The 17,779-nt window shown below is 43.1% G+C and overlaps 1 protein-coding gene across 3 annotated transcripts in view; it reads left to right on the forward strand.

Moving 5' to 3' along the window:
• Positions 1–17,779, forward strand: part of LNX1 (ligand of numb-protein X 1) — a 193,537-nt gene that overhangs the window by 71,743 nt on the left and 104,015 nt on the right. For all 3 annotated transcript variants that reach the window (XM_024746634.1, XM_024746633.1, XM_024746635.1), the window contains one exon: positions 6,660–7,152. In XM_024746634.1, coding sequence (XP_024602402.1) covers positions 6,761–7,152 — 392 coding nt within the window. In that variant the 5' untranslated portion in view covers positions 6,660–6,760. The remainder of the gene's footprint in view (positions 1–6,659; positions 7,153–17,779) is intronic.

A 17,779-nucleotide genomic window follows, 5' to 3' on the forward strand; every position in this document is an offset into this window, starting at 1 on the left:
AAAAAAAAAAAAAAAAAAGGCAATTTCCTCAACTGAAAATCAGATAGGCAAAGAGGTAGATTTTGAAAATAGTATTGATGGGTTTGCTTCCTTTAAAGCCAGGAAAATGAAACTATGGGGAAAAAATTTTGGTTTTAGTATAAGTAAAATATTTAAACTTAAAATAACGTTGTACATTTAATATACATATTTTTCGTGTTTCCCACATTTTTTCAACTGTCTTAATGATCTGGGGAAAAATTAACCATTAAAAAAAATACACAAAAACATGTATATCAGTACTCACATTTCCTTTTGCCTTAGGCTGCAACACGGACCACGTAGTGCTGATAGGATAAAAGTATCTGTTATTTAGGAATGTCTTCAGTGGATTTTTTTCTGACACTGTTTGTCATAGGCTAAGTAGGAATTTTCCAGAAGCAAGGCTTTCTGACAGATAAGGGGAGAGCTAATGGTCCAAGGTGCCTGACTAATAAGCCTCCTCACACACTTTCCTTCTTAAAGAGCATGTGGAGCTTCAGGATTTCTAGTTCATCCCATCGCCCACCCCTCCGTCAGCTGCCCTTGGCCTGCCACTATTTTAATTTTTTCATTTATTAGTGAATTTCAGTGAAAGGTCATCAATGTTTATGCCCTGCATAGGAAAAATTATCTCGGATTTACCATTTCTTTCAATGATTTCCATTTCTTTTGTGTTACATATGTCAGGATATTTTAGGACAACAAGAGTTGTCAAAATAAAGGAATGCTTGCAGACAAATGGGAGAGCTCCGAATTCCCCAAATACCATCCGTTCTTCAGATCAGATTATACACTGAGAATTCTAATACTGGAACTGTTTAGCCATTAAGGACTTTATGCTGTTTATATCAGTCTAACTAATGCCACTAAATATCTTTGCATATTCTAAACTGTTCCTAGCCCTTGCTTTTGCTTTTAAAAGTATTTACTTCTCTACTTTATTACCCTTCATTTTTTTTTTCCCTCTGTGGCCAAGAATTGCTAATAGATTCCTTCAGGCCTCAGGGCAGTGTCCTGTGCTCAGCCCCGACAGGACTGCAGCAACAGCCGGGGCGTGTATCGCCACCAAGAAAGCAGATGCAGTCTTTGGCTGTGGGAGCAGTTGGTTCATTCCCGCTTCATTCTGTCCTGGTTGCTATCCATACCTTGTAGGGAGGACACTGTTAAGTTGGGAGCTTGCAGGAGAGTGTGGTCAGCCTTTTGGAGTCTGAAGGAAACCTGAAGGAATGTCAGATGCACCCTAAGGCTACTGAACCTAGGGGAGGGCTTGGGGGCTGTCTTCATATAATTGAGGGATTTAAGGAATTAGACATATTCTAAATGGCACCCATGAGGGGGTGGGTGAGTTCCAGGGAGGCAAATTTTTGGTCAATATATGGACTTTCCCTCCCTAGGAGATTAGAGGTATCCAAGGGAGAATGATCTATTTTATAAAGTAATAAAGGCTATTTCATCTAAGGACCATCTCTCAAGGCTCCCTTTCAACCCAAAAAGTTTCTGGCTACCATGATTCGTGTTTGTCAAGGGTAAAGTACCAATGCGAGACACACTGCCATTTGACTACAAGGATACATTCTTTTTAATATTATGAGGTCCCGTTACTATTGTTTGAATAGCACGTGTGACTCATGCAACTATTCAAGAGATGCTTTAGAGTCATGTCTTGACCTTTCAGTAGAAGGAAAATGTGAAATTGTCAGTGCAGCCTGCCAGATGACATGTTTATAGCACCTTTCCAAAGTGGAGTATATGGATTATTCTGACTACGTCAGATAACCATTTTCTATAAAGGCAGTGTGCATTTAAAGGAAACTTAGTGGGACAGTAGCCACCAGGGACCCCATTGTTCTGATAGGTTATCTCATACAAATGTTTTTCTACTTCCAAATAGGCTATATCCCAAAGGCTGTTCTTTTGTGCGTGTGCTTTTTTATCATCCAGTTTTATTGAGATGTAATGGACATACAGTACTGTATAAAGTATACAGCATTATAATTTGACATACATGCATCATGAAATGATTACCACAGTAAGTTCAGTGAGCATTCATCGTCTCATATAGATATAAAATAAAGGAAAACATTGTTTTCCTTGTGACGAGAATTCTTAGGATTTACTCTCTAATATAGAACGTATGGCAGTGTTGACTTTATTAATCATGTCGTACGTTACATCCCTAGTGCGTATTTATCCTATAACTGGAAATTTGTATCTTTTGACCACCTTGACCCACCCCCCCTTCCCCCCACTCTGGTAACCATAAATCTGACCTCTTTTTCTCTGAATTTGTTGAAGTATGATTGACCTACAGCACCATGTTAGCTCCTGGTACACTGCATAGTGACTTGATATTTCTAGACATTACAAGATGTTCACCACGATAATCTAGTTAGGATATGTCACCATATGAAGATACTACACATTATTATTGACTATATTATTTCACCCCCTGACACCTTCATTTTGTAGCTGGAAGTTTATACCTCTTAATCTCCCTCCTGAAGCCTGTTCTTAAGGATATTAAGTCTTCAGTCTGTTGAATTTTCCAGCTCAGGCGACAGTGTACCTATGACCTCTAACGACCCTCTTGGCTGGGGATGGTGCTGATTCACATTTGCTATGAAATGTATCTTTGTTGACAAGCCACAAACGTTTAGAATTTGAAAGTTAGGTAGAAAAAGTTCTGGACAGATTTCAGGCAAGATAAACCAGTGGGAAAGGAAGCAGCGATTAAGGACAAACAGAAATGGAGATTTTGTTATTTTCCCTGGCACTTCCTGGCGTGACATTGGTGGACTACACATCTCTATAAAAGTCCCTCGGGTGTCTCTTCCACCCCCACATAAGAGGAGAAGGAGGAAAAAATGGTTCCTAAGTCACAAGAGCATTGTATCAAGGCAGAATAAGAGTTCCACCCCAAACCACACACCCAAGGAGGCAATCTACTTCCTGCTCTTTTTCACTCCAAACTGCAAAAAAGCCACCCTGCAGCTCTCGTGCCTTACCCCAGCCAGGATCAGGGTGCTGACAGCTGACACATTGACTGATGCGGATGGATAGGCCCTCTCGCTCACTTTTAGGGGAGAAAAGAGTTTACCTTTTAAGCCTTAATGATTTTTGATAATTTCCTCTCAGTTCCTCAGTAAGGCACATATATGTCTCAAAACATAATACATCATACATGCTTATAAGATGTAAACTGGAAATAAGAAACGTCAGGTAAATTATATGAATCATATTTTTTTAAAGTCTACCTAGTTCTTTCTTTAGAGCCCAAACTGTCAGCCAGTGCTCTTTTAATCTGTGTCTATTCATATAGGCTTTATTTAGTCTAAAGCGAAGTTGAAAAATATATACAGCAGTGTTTACATTAATATTACGTGAAGAATCTGGTTTTCTCATAGGGACCATTGCTAGGGACTTCAAATTGGTCTCAGATAAAAAAAAAAGAAAACAAAAACAAATTAGCGTTGGAGCTAAAACCTGCTGTTTTTGCTCGCCCCAATTCACTCATCCTGTGTCAGGCATTTTAACACTCAGTAAAGTCAAAGAATCTTTTTATTCAGAGATCTTGGGAAAACCCATCTGCGATGTGGCCTAAAGAGATTTTTCACCTTCTCATTTCCTGGGGCTCTTTTATTTAGTTAGTTACATTTTGGGATTCTCACTGGTCATAATCAAAAAAAGATGCTGGGAGGGGCTTCCCTGGTGGCGCAGTGGTTGAGAGTCTGCCTGCCAATGCAGGGGACACGGGTTCGTGCCCCGGTCTGGGAAGATCCCACATGCCGCGGAGCGGCTGGGTCCGTGAGCCATGGAAGAAAAGTGGCAAAATGGTGAAGAGCAGTAAGGAGTCAGGAGCCCTTGCTGGTTTGTTTCTTTTCTTGTGCAACTGACAAGTTACTTACCTACTGCACCTCAGTTTCCTCATCTGTTAAATTAAAAACAAAACAAAATCCCTGGGGATTTGTAAGGATTAAATAACATAATATATATAAGGCCCCAGCATAGTGCTTGGTACATGGTGCCTGGCATACTCAAAAAGCTGTTATAAAGAAAAAAAAAAGATTTTCCCAAAAGCCAACCACCCCAAAATAAAACACCTCCTCTTTATTAGCACAGCTACATAGAACTCTATTTCTGAAAGGGATTTCATAGTATCTAGTCTGATGGTTTGCCTTTTTTTTTTTTAACTTAAGCCACGGTGCTTTGAACCAAATATTATGAGGAATCTAACGTGTGAAATAAAAGCGGAGCTGGGTCTGGGTGGAGTGGAAAAGTGGACACAGCCCACCATCCCCCTTCCGTTCCCTGGAAGACCCTGAGGCAACTGACACCCCTTCCAGAGCAGAGTGAAAACCAAAGCTCTGGTCCAACTCCACCTTTTCACCAACAAGGGAATGGCCTAGAAATGGGACGTTGTTTTTTTTCCCACTTGTCCAACCAGAGCTATCACCTGCATTCCTAGCAGTCTCCAGTACTGCACAACAAGAAAGAACACGTGGGAGTATTTGACCCAACTCTTCCAGGTCTAAATATCTAGAGCTTTAGTTCAAAATATGTGAACTTCTTTTCCTATAGCAGATGATAACCTTTGGGTGGCCCATTTCCATTTTCATGTTTATTTTTCAACCGTTTTTCATGCCACTTAAAGCATTTCCTGTGTGGTTCCAGTACCTTCTATCAGCCTTGACGACAAAGAGCAGCTGTGTAGGTTTCCATGAAATTTGACTAGAAACAACTTCACCCCCTCCTGCACCCTCTACCTTAGCTGCCTGTGGTCTCTTCTGATGCTAAATAAAATGCTATGATTTCTAAATGTTTCACCTTCAGGTACTTTACTTCTACCTCTTGACCAGAGCGTTCTTCAAGCCATATTACTGCAGCACAGAAATGTAAACACGAAGCTGACTCAGTGAAAGGTTGAAGTCAATGTATTTTCTTTTGGAGATAAGGCTATGTTTGTACAAACAACCTCGGACTTTATTTGAAAAGAAAAAGAAAAAACTGCAAGGCAGTTTATGACTGCTGTGCTGTTTCCAAACGTGGCTAGTTTCCTGTTAGGTTATTCATGTGTCCTTATTTTCCTGTGGCAAGCTTAAAGTTATTTTATTTACTTTCAGAAAAGAAGAAAGTTGAGTTGGGGGCTGGGGTATTGCGGGATTCTTTGTTGTCATGGGCGTTGACCCAGAGTCCCCTAGCGCTGACCTCTGTTTGCACTGCTTACCCGGGCTTCTCATTACTGTGTTCATGTCCACCTCCTCCGGCCTGGGGACTCCATGAGGGCAGGCATGTCCTTTAAAGCTCTCTTGAAAGTCTCCCCCATAGCTAGCTCATTACCTAGCTCAAGGTTGGCGCTCAAAAAATGTTTTTTGAAAACAGAGATGTTTATGATTATCATTGTTACTCATCTCACATTACTGCAGCTCATTAATAAAAAGGACTGAAGGCCAAAAAATACGTTTATTGACTGATCAGGAGACTTCCTAGATGTTGAAAACTCCATTTTAAACTCTGATACTAAAGGAAAATACATAGTGTGAGAGTATTCTGCTAGTTTGAAAATATATATATATAATTGAATGAAAGACAACTAGGAGAACAAAGCAGAAAGACCCCTTAGGGCTTCCCTGGTGGCGCAGTGGTTGAGAGTCCACCTGCCAATGCAGGGGACGTGGGTTCGTGCCCCGGTCCGGGAAGATCCCACATGCCGCGGAGCGGCTGGGCCCGTGAGCCATGGCCACTGAGCCTGCGCGTCCGGAGCTTGTGCTCTGCGGCCGGAGAGGCCACAACGGTGAGAGGCCCGCGTACCGCAAAAAAAAAAAAAAAAAAGACCCCTTAGAGGAACTATAGCTTTCAGTTTCCAGGCCAACTGAGCTAGACTGGAGACAGAAGGACTTCAGTAACAAATACATGTAAGAATAATTCATATTTATTGGGCACTTACTATATTCCAGGCATAATTCTAAGAGCTTTATGCCTCATATCTCATTTAATCGTCACAACAACCCTCTGAGGTAGTCTGTTATTATCCCCACTTTACAGACATGGAAACAGAGGCTTAAATCATTGGCGCACAGTGGTGGTGGGATTGGCCCAGGCAGTGTGGCTCCAGAAGCCAATTTACTACTACATGACTGAGTAAATGAAAGACATACAGAAGAAAACAATGCTTTCGTCATCATGAAAATACAACTGCCCAAAGAGCTCTCATTTCTTCTCAGATGATTTAGCTGAAGACTCTGAGGTCCTGTATTTTCTGAGTTTTGGAGGACGGTAGGGAAGACAGATACGAGAAAGCCGTCAGAGCGTTAACTGGTTTTCTTCTTGTCCTGCTCTGACAGAATTTTATAAATCACTGGGCTATTTTATTAACAAATTACATTTCATAGGGTGTATTTCTGGACATTTCCCAGATCTTACCCCAGTAATTTTCACTACACCAACATGAGGACGTTAAAGGGAAATATTATTCCTGCTGGGATAACTGAGGCATAAGGAGGCAAGGCTGCTGGCCCCAGGTCATGTCAGTCACCTGAGTGGGCACTCAGCCCTGGCCTTCTGAGTCACGGCGCAGTTCTGTCCCCTGGCAGCACCGCCTCCCATCCATAACCAAGATGAGCAGTCTTGTTCTCTTTTAGGTTTGTGGATGGCTCCTAGAAGATCTTGATTCTCTCCGGAGGATACATCGTTTTCCTGGGTCGGTTTCCTGTCACACTGCCCTGCCCCCTCCCAGTCAACCATGAACCAGCTGGACCCTGCTGAGGACCCAGACGCCATCCCTGCCCCCCTGTGTGTGGTGTGCGGCCAAGCCCACCCCCCTGAGGAAAACCACTTCTACACCTACACGGAAGAAGTGGACGATGACCTCATTTGCCACATCTGCCTGCAAGCCCTGCTGGACCCTCTGGACACTCCCTGCGGACACACCTACTGCACACTCTGCCTCACCAACTTCCTGGTGGAGAAGGACTTCTGCCCTGTGGATCGCAAGCCTGTGATCCTGCAGCACTGCAAGAAATCGAGCATCCTGGTCAACAAGCTCCTCAACAAGCTGCTGGTGACCTGCCCGTTCACAGAGCACTGCGCACAGGTCCTGCAGCGCTGCGACCTTGACCATCACTTTCAAATGAGGTAGGGAGGGGCTTCTCCTCGGCCAATCCAGTGAAGCCCCGCCCTCAGGGCGGCCGCTGGAAGGGTGGGGTGTTCCAGGGCCCGGCTGCTTCCCGAGATACCTGTTTCTCTGCCTTCTGCTTTGCAACCAATGGAAGGAGTCATTCAAAATAAGAAAGGTCTTAGGTATTAATGGCTGTGGTTCAGGGTGAGGAAACAGTAGGTGGTAGAGTTGTGGGCTGTGAGTTGCGTGTGTGCGTTAATAGGACTGGGGTTTTTGTTAAAATATACATCACATAAAATTTACCATTTTCGGTATACAGTTCAGTGGCATTACGTATATTCATATAATTCTGCGTCCACCACTACCATCCATCCATCTCCAGAACTCTTTTCATCCTCTAGAACGAAAACTTCATACCCATTAAAACAAACACACAAACAAACACAAAAAAACTCCCATTCCCTCCTCTCCAGCCGCTGGCAATCGCCATTCTACAATAGTTTCTGTCTCCATGAATTTGACTGCTCTAGGAACCTCATATAAGAAGCGTCATTCAACGCCTGTACTTTTGTGATTGGCTTAGTTCATTTGTGTCCATTTGAAATGTGAAAGATACTGGAAAATCTGATGGGCAGCTTTCTCTGAGGCTCCTGATCCCCAAAAAGATTCCCTGGAGGGCATTGCTTACCTTTTTTGTTGTTGTTAAATTTATTTATATTATTTATTTATTTATTTATTGGCTGTGCTGGGTCTTCATTGCTGCGTGCGGGCTTTCTCTAGTTGTGGTGAGCAGGGGCTACTCTTTTTTTTAAATTTTCTTTTATTTATTTTTTTATACAGCAGGTTCTTATTAGTCGTCCATCTTATACACATCAGGCTATACATGTCAATCCCAATCTCCCAATTCATCTCACCACCACCACCACCACCCCCGCTGCTTCCCCCACTTGGTTTCCATACGTTTGTTCTCTACATCTGTGTCTCAGTTTCTGCCCTGCAAACGGGTAGTTTGAATACTGCAACTTTACCAAATTCATTGATTAACTCTAGTAGTTTTCTGGTGGCATCTTTAGGATTCTCTATGTATAGTATCATGTCATCTGCAAACAGTGACAGTTTTACTTCTTCCTTTCCAATGTGTATTCCTTTTATTTCTTTTTCTTCTCTGATTGCCATGGCTAGGACTTCCAAAACTATGTTGAATAGAAGAATCCTTGCATCCCTGGGATAAATTCCACTTGATCATGGTGTATGACCATTTTAATGCATCGTTGGATTCTGTTTGCTAGTATTTTGTTGAGGATTTTTGCATCCATATTATCAGTGATTTTGGTCTATAATTTTCTTTTTTTGTAGTACCTTTGTCTGGTTTTGACAGGTTGTCCACTTTATAGGCATAGAGTTGCTTCTAGTAGTCTCTTAGGATGCTTTGTATTTCTACTGTGTCTGTTGAAACTTCTCCTTTTTCATTTCTAATTTTATTGATTTGAGTCCTCTCCCTCTTTTTCTTGATGAGTCTGGCTAATGGTTTATCTTCTCAAAGAAATAATCTGCTGTTTTTGGATGGAATGTCCTATAAATATCAATTAAATCTATCTGGTCTATTGTGTCACTTAAAGCTTGTCTTTCCTTATTAATTTTCTGTTTGGATGATCTGTCCATTGGTGTAAGTGAGCTGTGAAAGTCCCCCAGTAGTATTGTGTTACTGTCGATTTTCTCTTTTATAGCTGTTAGCAGTTGCCTTATGTATTGAGGTGCTCTTATGTTGGGTGCATATATACTTATAATTGTTATAGCTTCTTCTTGGATTGATCCCTTGATCATTATGTAGTGTCTTTCTTTGTCTCTTGTAACATTCTTTATTTTAAAGTCTATTTTATCTGATATGAGTATTGCTACTCCAGCTTTCTTTTGATTTCCATTTGCATGGAATAATTTTAAAGTCTATTTTATCTGATATGAGTATTGGTACTCCAGCTTTCTTTTGATTTCCATTTGCATGGAATATCTTTTTCCATCCCCTCACTTTCAGTCTGAATGTGTCCCTAGGTCTGAAGTGGGACTCTTGTAGACAGCATATATATGGGTCTTGTTTTTGTATCCATTCAGCGAGCCTGTGTCGTTTGTTTGGAGCATTTAATCCATTCACATTTAAGGTAAGTATCGATATGTATGTTCCTATTACCCTTTTCTTAATTGTTTTGGGTTTGTTTTTGTAGGTCCTTTTCTTCTGCTTGTGTTTCCCACTTAAAGAAGTTCCTTTAGCATTTGTTGTACAGCTGGTTTGGTGGTGCTGAATTCTCTTAGCTTTTGCTTGTCTGTAAAGCTTTTGATTTCTCCATCGAATCTGAATGAGATCCTTGCCAGGTAGAGTAATCTTGGTTGTAGGTTCTTCCCTTTCATCTCTTTAAGTATATCATGCCACTCCCTTCTGGCTTGTAGAGTTTCTGCTGAGAAATCAGCTGTTAACCTTATGGGAGTTCCCATGTATGTTATTTGTCTTTTTTCCCTTGCTGCTTTCAATAATTTTTCTTTGTCTTTAATTTTTGCCGGTTTGATTACTATGTGTCTCGGTGTGTTTCTCCTTGGGTTTATCCTGTATGGGACGCTCTGCATTTCCTGGACTTGAGTGGCTATTTCCTTTGCCATGTTAGGGAACTTTTCAAGTATAGTCTCTTCAAATATTTTCTCGGGTCCTTTCTCTGTCTCTTCTCCTTCTGGGACTCCTATAATGCAAATATTGTTGTGTTCAATGCTGTCCCAGAGGTCTTTTAGGCTGTCTTCATTTCTTTTCATTCTTTTTTCTTTATTCTGTGCCGCAGCAGTGAATTCCACCATTCTGTCTTCCAGGTCACTTATCCGTTCTTCTTGCCTCAGTTATTCTGCTATTGATTACTTCTAGTGTATTTTTCATTTCAGTTATTGTGTTGTTCATCTCTGTTTGTTTGTTCTTTAATTCTTCTAGGTCTTTGTTAAGCATTTCTTGCATCTTCTAGATCGTTGCCTCCATTTTTTTCCCAAAGTCCTAGATCATCTTCACTATCATTATTCTGAATTCTTTTTTCTGGAAGGTTTCCTATCTCCACTTCATTTAGTTTTTTTTCTGGGGTTTTATCTTGTTCCTTCATCTGGTACATAGCCCTCTGCCTTTTCATCTTGTCTATCTTTCTGTGAATGTGGTTTTTGTTCCATGGGCTGCAGGATTGTAGTTCTTCTTCCTTCTGCTGTCTGCCCCAAGTGGAGGCACTCTTCGTTGCGGTGCGTGGGCTTCTTATTGCAGTGGCTTCTCTTGCTTTGGAACACGGGCTGTAGGCATGTGGACTTCAGTAGTTGTGGCACGTGGGTCAGTAGTTGTGGCTTATGGGCTCTAGACCCCAGGCTCAGTAGTTGTGGTGCACAGGCATAGTTGCTCCACGGCATGTGGGATCTTCCCTGACCGGGGCACGTACCCGCGTCCCCTGCATCGGCAGGCGGACTCTCAACCGCTGCGCCCCCAGGGAAGCCCTGCTTCTCTTTTTATGTAAAGGAGAAAATGTCCCCCACTTTGGCTCATGATTCTTAGAATTTTCTGTGTACGAGAATTGGCAACATCCAACTCTCCTTTGAGGAGATGTGAGGTATTTTCAACTAAGTTCTTAAAAGGAGAAATTTGGAAACCTTTTGTCCTTCAAGCGATTTGTTCTGCAAATTTTTCAGCCAAGGTACACACACTGGTGGTAGAACATTGGTCTGACCGCTCCTGATGGTGGCCAACATCACCCACTCCACCTGTCCACCTCTTACTTCGTCCACTCACATTGTCATGCTCCTGAATGTTCCTCGTGTGGACGGCCCAGGGGCACCCCTGGGTCTTGGGTATAGGAGTTACTCTCTTAGAGCGTTTAAGGTGCTTAATAAAGCATGAACAATAATACCACAGTTATTTTGTAAGAGGAAATTTGGAGGCTGGTATTTATCTTGGTTCCTGTTGTAACAAGGGCAAGAGGCAGGTGCAGGTGTTTTCTTTAAAGGTCACATTCCTTAAGTCATGAATCTGAGTCTTTGTCTTTGGGCACACACGGAATCTCTGACATGGAAGTTTGCGTCCACAGCAATGGCCTGGGTGTAATGCTTCACACATGTTTTCCGTATAATTACGTCAGTGAATTCACTTTTCTCCCCTAAGATGTTGCACCAAATGCATCTATCTCAGGTTTCTGGGCTGCCTCTGACCCTCTGTGATTGTTGGTGTGTAAACTAGGATGTGGCTCTTCTCTGATTGCCTGGAAGGCAGTGTGGCCAGAGGAGAAGGGGTAAGGGAGTCTATGTGTGACCTTTGCTGCAAGTTTTACCCAGGTAGGAGAGGCATTGTCTGGAGGGGGAGTTGGTCTGGGGTCAGAGGTTAGATGCAGACAGATGCTGATGGGGACCAGAGCCAAGACTGAGGTGACACTGGGTAGGAGAAGTGAGGAGATGAGGAAGAGAAAGGCTCTGGTAGGCCGCCCTCCCACCTTCCTGTGTTCCCGACGTTTGCCGTCTATATATTTGTTTTGGGAGGTGTATTCGTTTCCTATTGCTGTTCTAACAAATGATCACAAACTTTGTGGCTTAAAACAGTGCAAGTGTGTTATCTTCCAGTTCTGAGCATTCAAAGTCCAGCACGGGTCTCACTAACATCAAGGTGTTGAGAGGTTAGTTCCTTTTGGCTCTTGAGGAGAATCCCTTTCCTTATGGCCTCCAGCTTCCAGAGGCCACCTGCATTCCTTGGCCTGTGGCCTCTTTCTCCATCTTCAAAGCCAACAGCGTAAAATCTCTCTCTTTCTTCTCCCACCTTTCCCTTCTTTCTCTCTGTCTCTCTCCTCTCCTTCCATCATCACATCTCTTTCTGTAACTAATCCTCCTGCCTTTCTTGTATAAGGACACTGGGATCCAGTCAGTGAATCCACCTGGATAATTCAGGCTCCTTTCCTCGTCTCAAGGTTTAACTTAGGGCTTCCCTGGTAGTGCAGTGGTTGAGAGTCCGCCTGCCGATGCAGGGGACATGAGTTCGTGCCCTGGTCTGGGAAGATTCCACATGCCACGGAGCCGGTGGGTCTGTGAGCCATGGCCGCTGAGCCTGTGCATCCGGAGCCTGTGCTCTGCAATGGGAGAGGCCACAACAGTGAGAAGCCCGCGTACCGCAAATAAAAAAAAAAGATTTAACTTAGTCACATCAGCAAATCCCTTTTGCCATGTGAGGTAACATATTCACATGTTCTGAGGATGAGTAGGTGGACATCTTTGGGGCGGATGGTGGTCATTATTCTGCCCACCGCTGGAGTTTTGCAGGGGGAAGGGTAGAGAGGAGAGAGACAAGGAAAGAAATAGGAGCACTCTCTGGAGAGAAAGTGGAGACATAGCGGTCCTTCCTCAGCCCCTGATCAAGAACTGATTTGGGGCCAAGAATATCCCTAAAAGTTGGGATAAGATAGCACCTGGATCTGAGAGTAAGGCCGGAGCAGGGGTGGTGCAGGGGAAGGGCTGGGAAGAGGCAGTGTGGCGGCGGGGGGGCGCTCTGGGGCGCAGGAGAGAGATGACACAAGTGCACCTCAGCTGCCCATCGTTCCCCTGCCCACGCAGGCCGTGTGACCCACACACCTCAGGGAAGCCTGGGGAAAAGACCGGCTGAACACTCAGCTGATAAGGAGATGCGCATGTGAAAGGCAACAGTGAGGAAAGAACCCAAAGCTAGTTGAAATCATCTCTCTGAGCTGCGGCCTCAGAGTTCTTCACAGGCCCCCTCAGCACCCTCGATGATGAGGAAACTCTCGTGGAGGGGAGGTGTTGGGCCCCATGCTTGCTGTGAGTCTCTCCACACTTGGGCTTCCTAAGTAGGTTGAAACCAACATGTCCAAAAATATGTTATATAATATATATATATATATATATTTGTTAGTCATCAAATGCTTAATATATACTTCCTTCCCTCAGGCTTCCTGAGCATTAGCCAGGATTCAGAATTTGGAGCTAATCCAGAGCCTGACTCTAGAGCCCTCTTGGGCCTTGGGCCTGTGACTGGGCCGGTAGACTACCTCTTCCTCCCCTTAGAAGAGAGGTTAGATTAAGTAGTTACTTAATACAACAGTAATTAAGTAGTTACTTAGTTACCTCTGGAGTCCCTTAAACTAGGAAAACTCAGAGGTTACCAGAAGGCAAGTGTTTGCCTTACATTCCTATATGACGCCTCCAGGCTGGTGGCTGCTTGTGTGTGAGTGTGGTCTTATGTTTGTACTAGAAGACAGATTTATTTATCATTTTTGCATTCTTGGTTTCAGTATTTAAAATGTAATGAGTTAAAAAAAATATTCTTTCGGACTTCCCTGGTGGTCCGGTGGTTAAGACTCTGGGCTTCCACTGAAGGGGACATGGGTTTGATCCCTGATCAGAGAATTAAGATCCCGCATGCAATGCGGTACAGCTAAAAAAAAAAAAAAAAAAATTCTTTGGCTGATGGCGCTTCGATGAATATAAACTAGGCAGGCTGAGAATCGACCTAAAATGGAGAACTTCACTGTAATTCTGGTTGAGAACCACTGGGAGACTGATGTGGACCCACACACGCCCTTCCAGGGGGTCCTAGAGAGCTAACAGTTCAGGGCTTCATGAGAAACTCCGCATGTAGGTTTCTCCACCTGTACAATGGGTATTTATGTCAGTTGGCTCCTTGAATACTAAGCTCTTGCAGAAATGAATCACATTTAGAATGTTTCCATTGTCCCTTTAGAAAAGAACATGTATTCCAGAACTGTTTTCCCAAGGTCTCTGTTCGTGGCCTGTCCATAGGATCACGCTAATAATAGCAGTAGACTTGAGCCAGGGATGCTGGCTGTTTTTCTGCAGATTTCATGTCATTTGTAAACATTGTTATCCTACTACTTCAGACCCTGGGTTGAATGTAAATCCTGAAGTCAAACGTGTAGGACCAACTGTGAGCGTGCATGGCTGGCTGGACCAGCAATGACATGGACAACTATTTCTGACTTCAGACTAGAGGGTTCTTCTGTGGAAGTAGATCTGAGCGTGTGAGCTAATGTTTGGAATTTTCTGGATAATTCTGTTGACTTCTGCCCTCTTAGGTGCTAGCAGACTCCTGTCACATGGGTCTACTCTAAAGAACGCCCACAAGGGCGATGGGCTTGTTGAGTCAAATGGCAGCCTCCCCAACCAAGGGACGTTGGCAGTGGACATGGTGAGGGCACAGTAGAGGGTTAATTCAATGCATCTCTCTTGACCCAGACCAGCAGTGAGAGGGCATGTGGAGGCGAAGCTTTTCCTTCCTTGATCCTGAGTGGGAGTTATCTTAGCCTCAAGGCTACAGCTTTATGCAGTATGATCACCTGCATATATAATATTTATCAAGGATCCACAACAGGCCAGGCCCAGAATGAAAGAAAAATCCATATAAGCCATGATTTCTGCCTCTGAGAAAATGACCTTTGAAAGGTAAAAGAGAGAATTTGAAAACACATACACATTGAATTGTTTCATGGGACAAGTCACGTTGCTCTTGAGTTTCTGTCTCATGGAAGATAATAAAAATGGGAGATAGTGAAGTTGACCCTCCTTCAGCATTTACTGGCACGAATAAAGAGCTCATTGTTCAGTGTTTTGAAAACATCCCTGAATGAAAACGTGATGGCATTAGCACACCTGACTGAAGGTTCTCTAGGGTTATTTTCTTGATTAACTTTAAGCCCAATGTCCTGGAAGTTTCTTCCCCAAAGGCCTACCCTGGAACCTCTCCTGACCTTTTCTTCTATCAGGGGCCCTTTTCTGGAGTGTGTTCCATAAACACAGGCTCAGCTAGCTGCGTACAGGGCAGGGAAGATTTTACTGCCAGAGTGAAGGTCTGGGGAGTATTACCCTACGGAAAGGTAGGCAGGTGACAAATCTTGTTGGCCGTTTCAGCCTGGGTCAACATCTCCACCTAACTGTGTTTGACATACATCCTTCATGTGACTTTCTAACCCTGAACTCAATTTTCTCCTGGCCCTACCTGGCTGAGGGCTGCTCTTTTAGCTCTCCTGGGCACAAAAGAGATGGGGCAATGCCTTTGCGTTACTGTCTGAGAGAACCATTGAATGCCCATCAGATTATGCTCCAAGCAATTCTTTAAAGAAACCACAGGCTCCTGGGCACTTATTTCCAGAAATCTTCCTTACCTTTTCCCTTTCTTCCTGGATATTTTATTATCCATCCATATACATGCTCAATCTCTGCCATCACTCTCATAAAGTATGAAGTCCTTTTTTGCTAATTTGCCTCTGATCAAGAAAGATTGGTCCAAAAAATGGAGTTGAATTCTCTTTCATTCAACAAGTATTTATTGAGCATCTACTGCATTCTAGGCACTGTGGTGAGGATACAATAGAGAACAGGACCAGTAGAACTCCTGCCCTCAACGAATTCCCTGTCTAGTGAAGAGAAAAGAGACAGGAAAACAGGAGGTGATTGGTGATGGGTGATGTCTGAGCTGACATTTAAGGATAAATAGGACTCAGGCAGGCAGAGCCTGGGCCCAATGATTAGAGTTAGGACTGTTTACTAGCAAGGAAGCTACACAGCAATCCATGAGCATTTGAAGGTAGGATTTTATTTGCAAAAGATTGTATTAGGTAGGATTACATCTGATGGCAGGTAATAAAAAATTCAGGTTATATTGTTCTAACTATGTAAAAGTCTTCTTGTTCTCATTTAACACAAAGTCAGGGGCTAGGAAGCCCACAACTAGTATGATGTTGCCATGATGCCGTCAGGAATCCAGGCTCCTGATTTTCGATTAGCATTCATCCTCAAGTTTGTCACCTCGTGGCCGCAAGATGGCTGTTCAAAATCCGTCATCACGTCCAAGTTCCATGCGGAAAGAACCAGGCAGGAAGGGCAAAATGCGATGTACAAAGTGAGACTCCCTCCTTTAAAGAGCTTTCTGGGATGCCTAACCCAGTCATTTCTTCTTATACCTCATTGGCTAGTATCATGTTACATGGCTGCCTATCTGTAGGAGAGGCGAAGTGCATCACCACCACGAACAAAACCCGGGTGCTGTTAAAAGGAAGAAGAGGAAATTAGATATCGGATAAGAAACCTGCAGTTTCTGCAAGAGCGACAGTAGCAACGACAAAAAACAATACCTTCATTTTTATATTGCATCATATCCATTAATGCATCTTATCCTATGGAAATACAAGGAGGTGAAAGGCAGACATCCTTCTTTTCTCCCAAAGACTTGGAGAAGCAATCTGACCTTACCAAGGTTATCAGAAATACAATCCAGTACACTCTGAAGCCCACAGCATGTGTTATACATGATGTTGCTTATGAGTTATGCTCCATACAGTAGATCTTGGACATTCAAGAAGAGATGTCCCAGGACTCTGAAACTATATATTCAGGAAAAGACTGTAACATGCCACATCCCTAATAGAGCAGGAGGAAAGAAAGGTCAGGACCAGAATAGCAAAGCCTCTTGGAAATAGATGCTGAGCTAGCTGCCAGCTAGAATCATCCACTATTACTAGTGGCTGTTAATAACAGCATTTATAACAGTAGCTAACACTCATTGAGTCCTTTGTTCTTACAGGCATTATCTCATTCCACCTTCGTAACAACACTGTGAGTTAAGCATACTGTCATCGTCTTTCCTCTACAGAGGAGGATATGGAAGTTCAGAGAGGTTAAGCAACATGCCAGTGTCACACAGCTCATTCGTGGCAGAGCTAAGGTTCAGACTCAAGCCTGTTTGACTACAGCATCTGAATTCCAAACCTAATTTCCTTTTTATGGCTCTTCACTGGATCTGACTCACTCGTGCATACCAGACAAAGAGAATGGAATTCAAATTAGGACCTCAAAAAATTATAAATTAATAGATGCCATGCTTTCTCAAGGTTTTTTATCTCAGATCTAATGTTTCGGAGTTAAATCTGTACATTCTCAGGGTCTACCGTAGTTAACTCTTTCAGCCCTGCCTTGGGTGAATGCAGATCTCTGATGCCAAATTCCCTCTGACTACACTGTTTATTGCACTTGGTCTCATCCCAGAGATGTTTGTCTGGTCTTCTTCCTGTGAAGTGGAGTTTGCTGTAATTGCTTGGTTGTCATTAATGTAACTATCCCTTTGAGCCATTTCTTTTTTCTTTTTTTATCTTTATTGGACTATAATTGCTTTACAATGGTGTGTTAGTTTCTGCTTCATAACAAAGTGACTCAGTTATACATATATATATGTTCCCATATCTCTTCCCTCTTGTGTCTCCCTCCCTCCCACCCTTCCTATCCCACCCCTCTAGCTGGTCACAAAGCACCGAGCTGATCTCCCTGTGCTATGCGGCTGCTTCCCACTAGCTACCTATTTTACATTTGGTAGTGTATATATGTCCATGCCACTGTCTCACTTTGTCACAACTTACCCTTCCCCCTCCCCATATCCTCAAGTCCATTCTCTAGTAGGTCTGTGTCTTTATTCCCGTCTTACCCCTAGGTTCTTCATGACATTTTCTTTTTTCTTAGATTCCATATATATGTGTTAGCATACGGTATTTGTCTTTCTCTTTCTGACTTACTTCACTCTGTAGGACAGACTCTAGGTCCATCCACCTCACTACAAATAACTCAGTTTCGTTTCTT

The sequence above is a fragment of the Neophocaena asiaeorientalis genome, unplaced genomic scaffold (genome assembly GCF_003031525.2).
Source record: "Neophocaena asiaeorientalis asiaeorientalis breed wild unplaced genomic scaffold, Neophocaena_asiaeorientalis_V1.1 scaffold19, whole genome shotgun sequence".
NCBI lineage: Eukaryota > Metazoa > Chordata > Mammalia > Artiodactyla > Phocoenidae > Neophocaena > Neophocaena asiaeorientalis.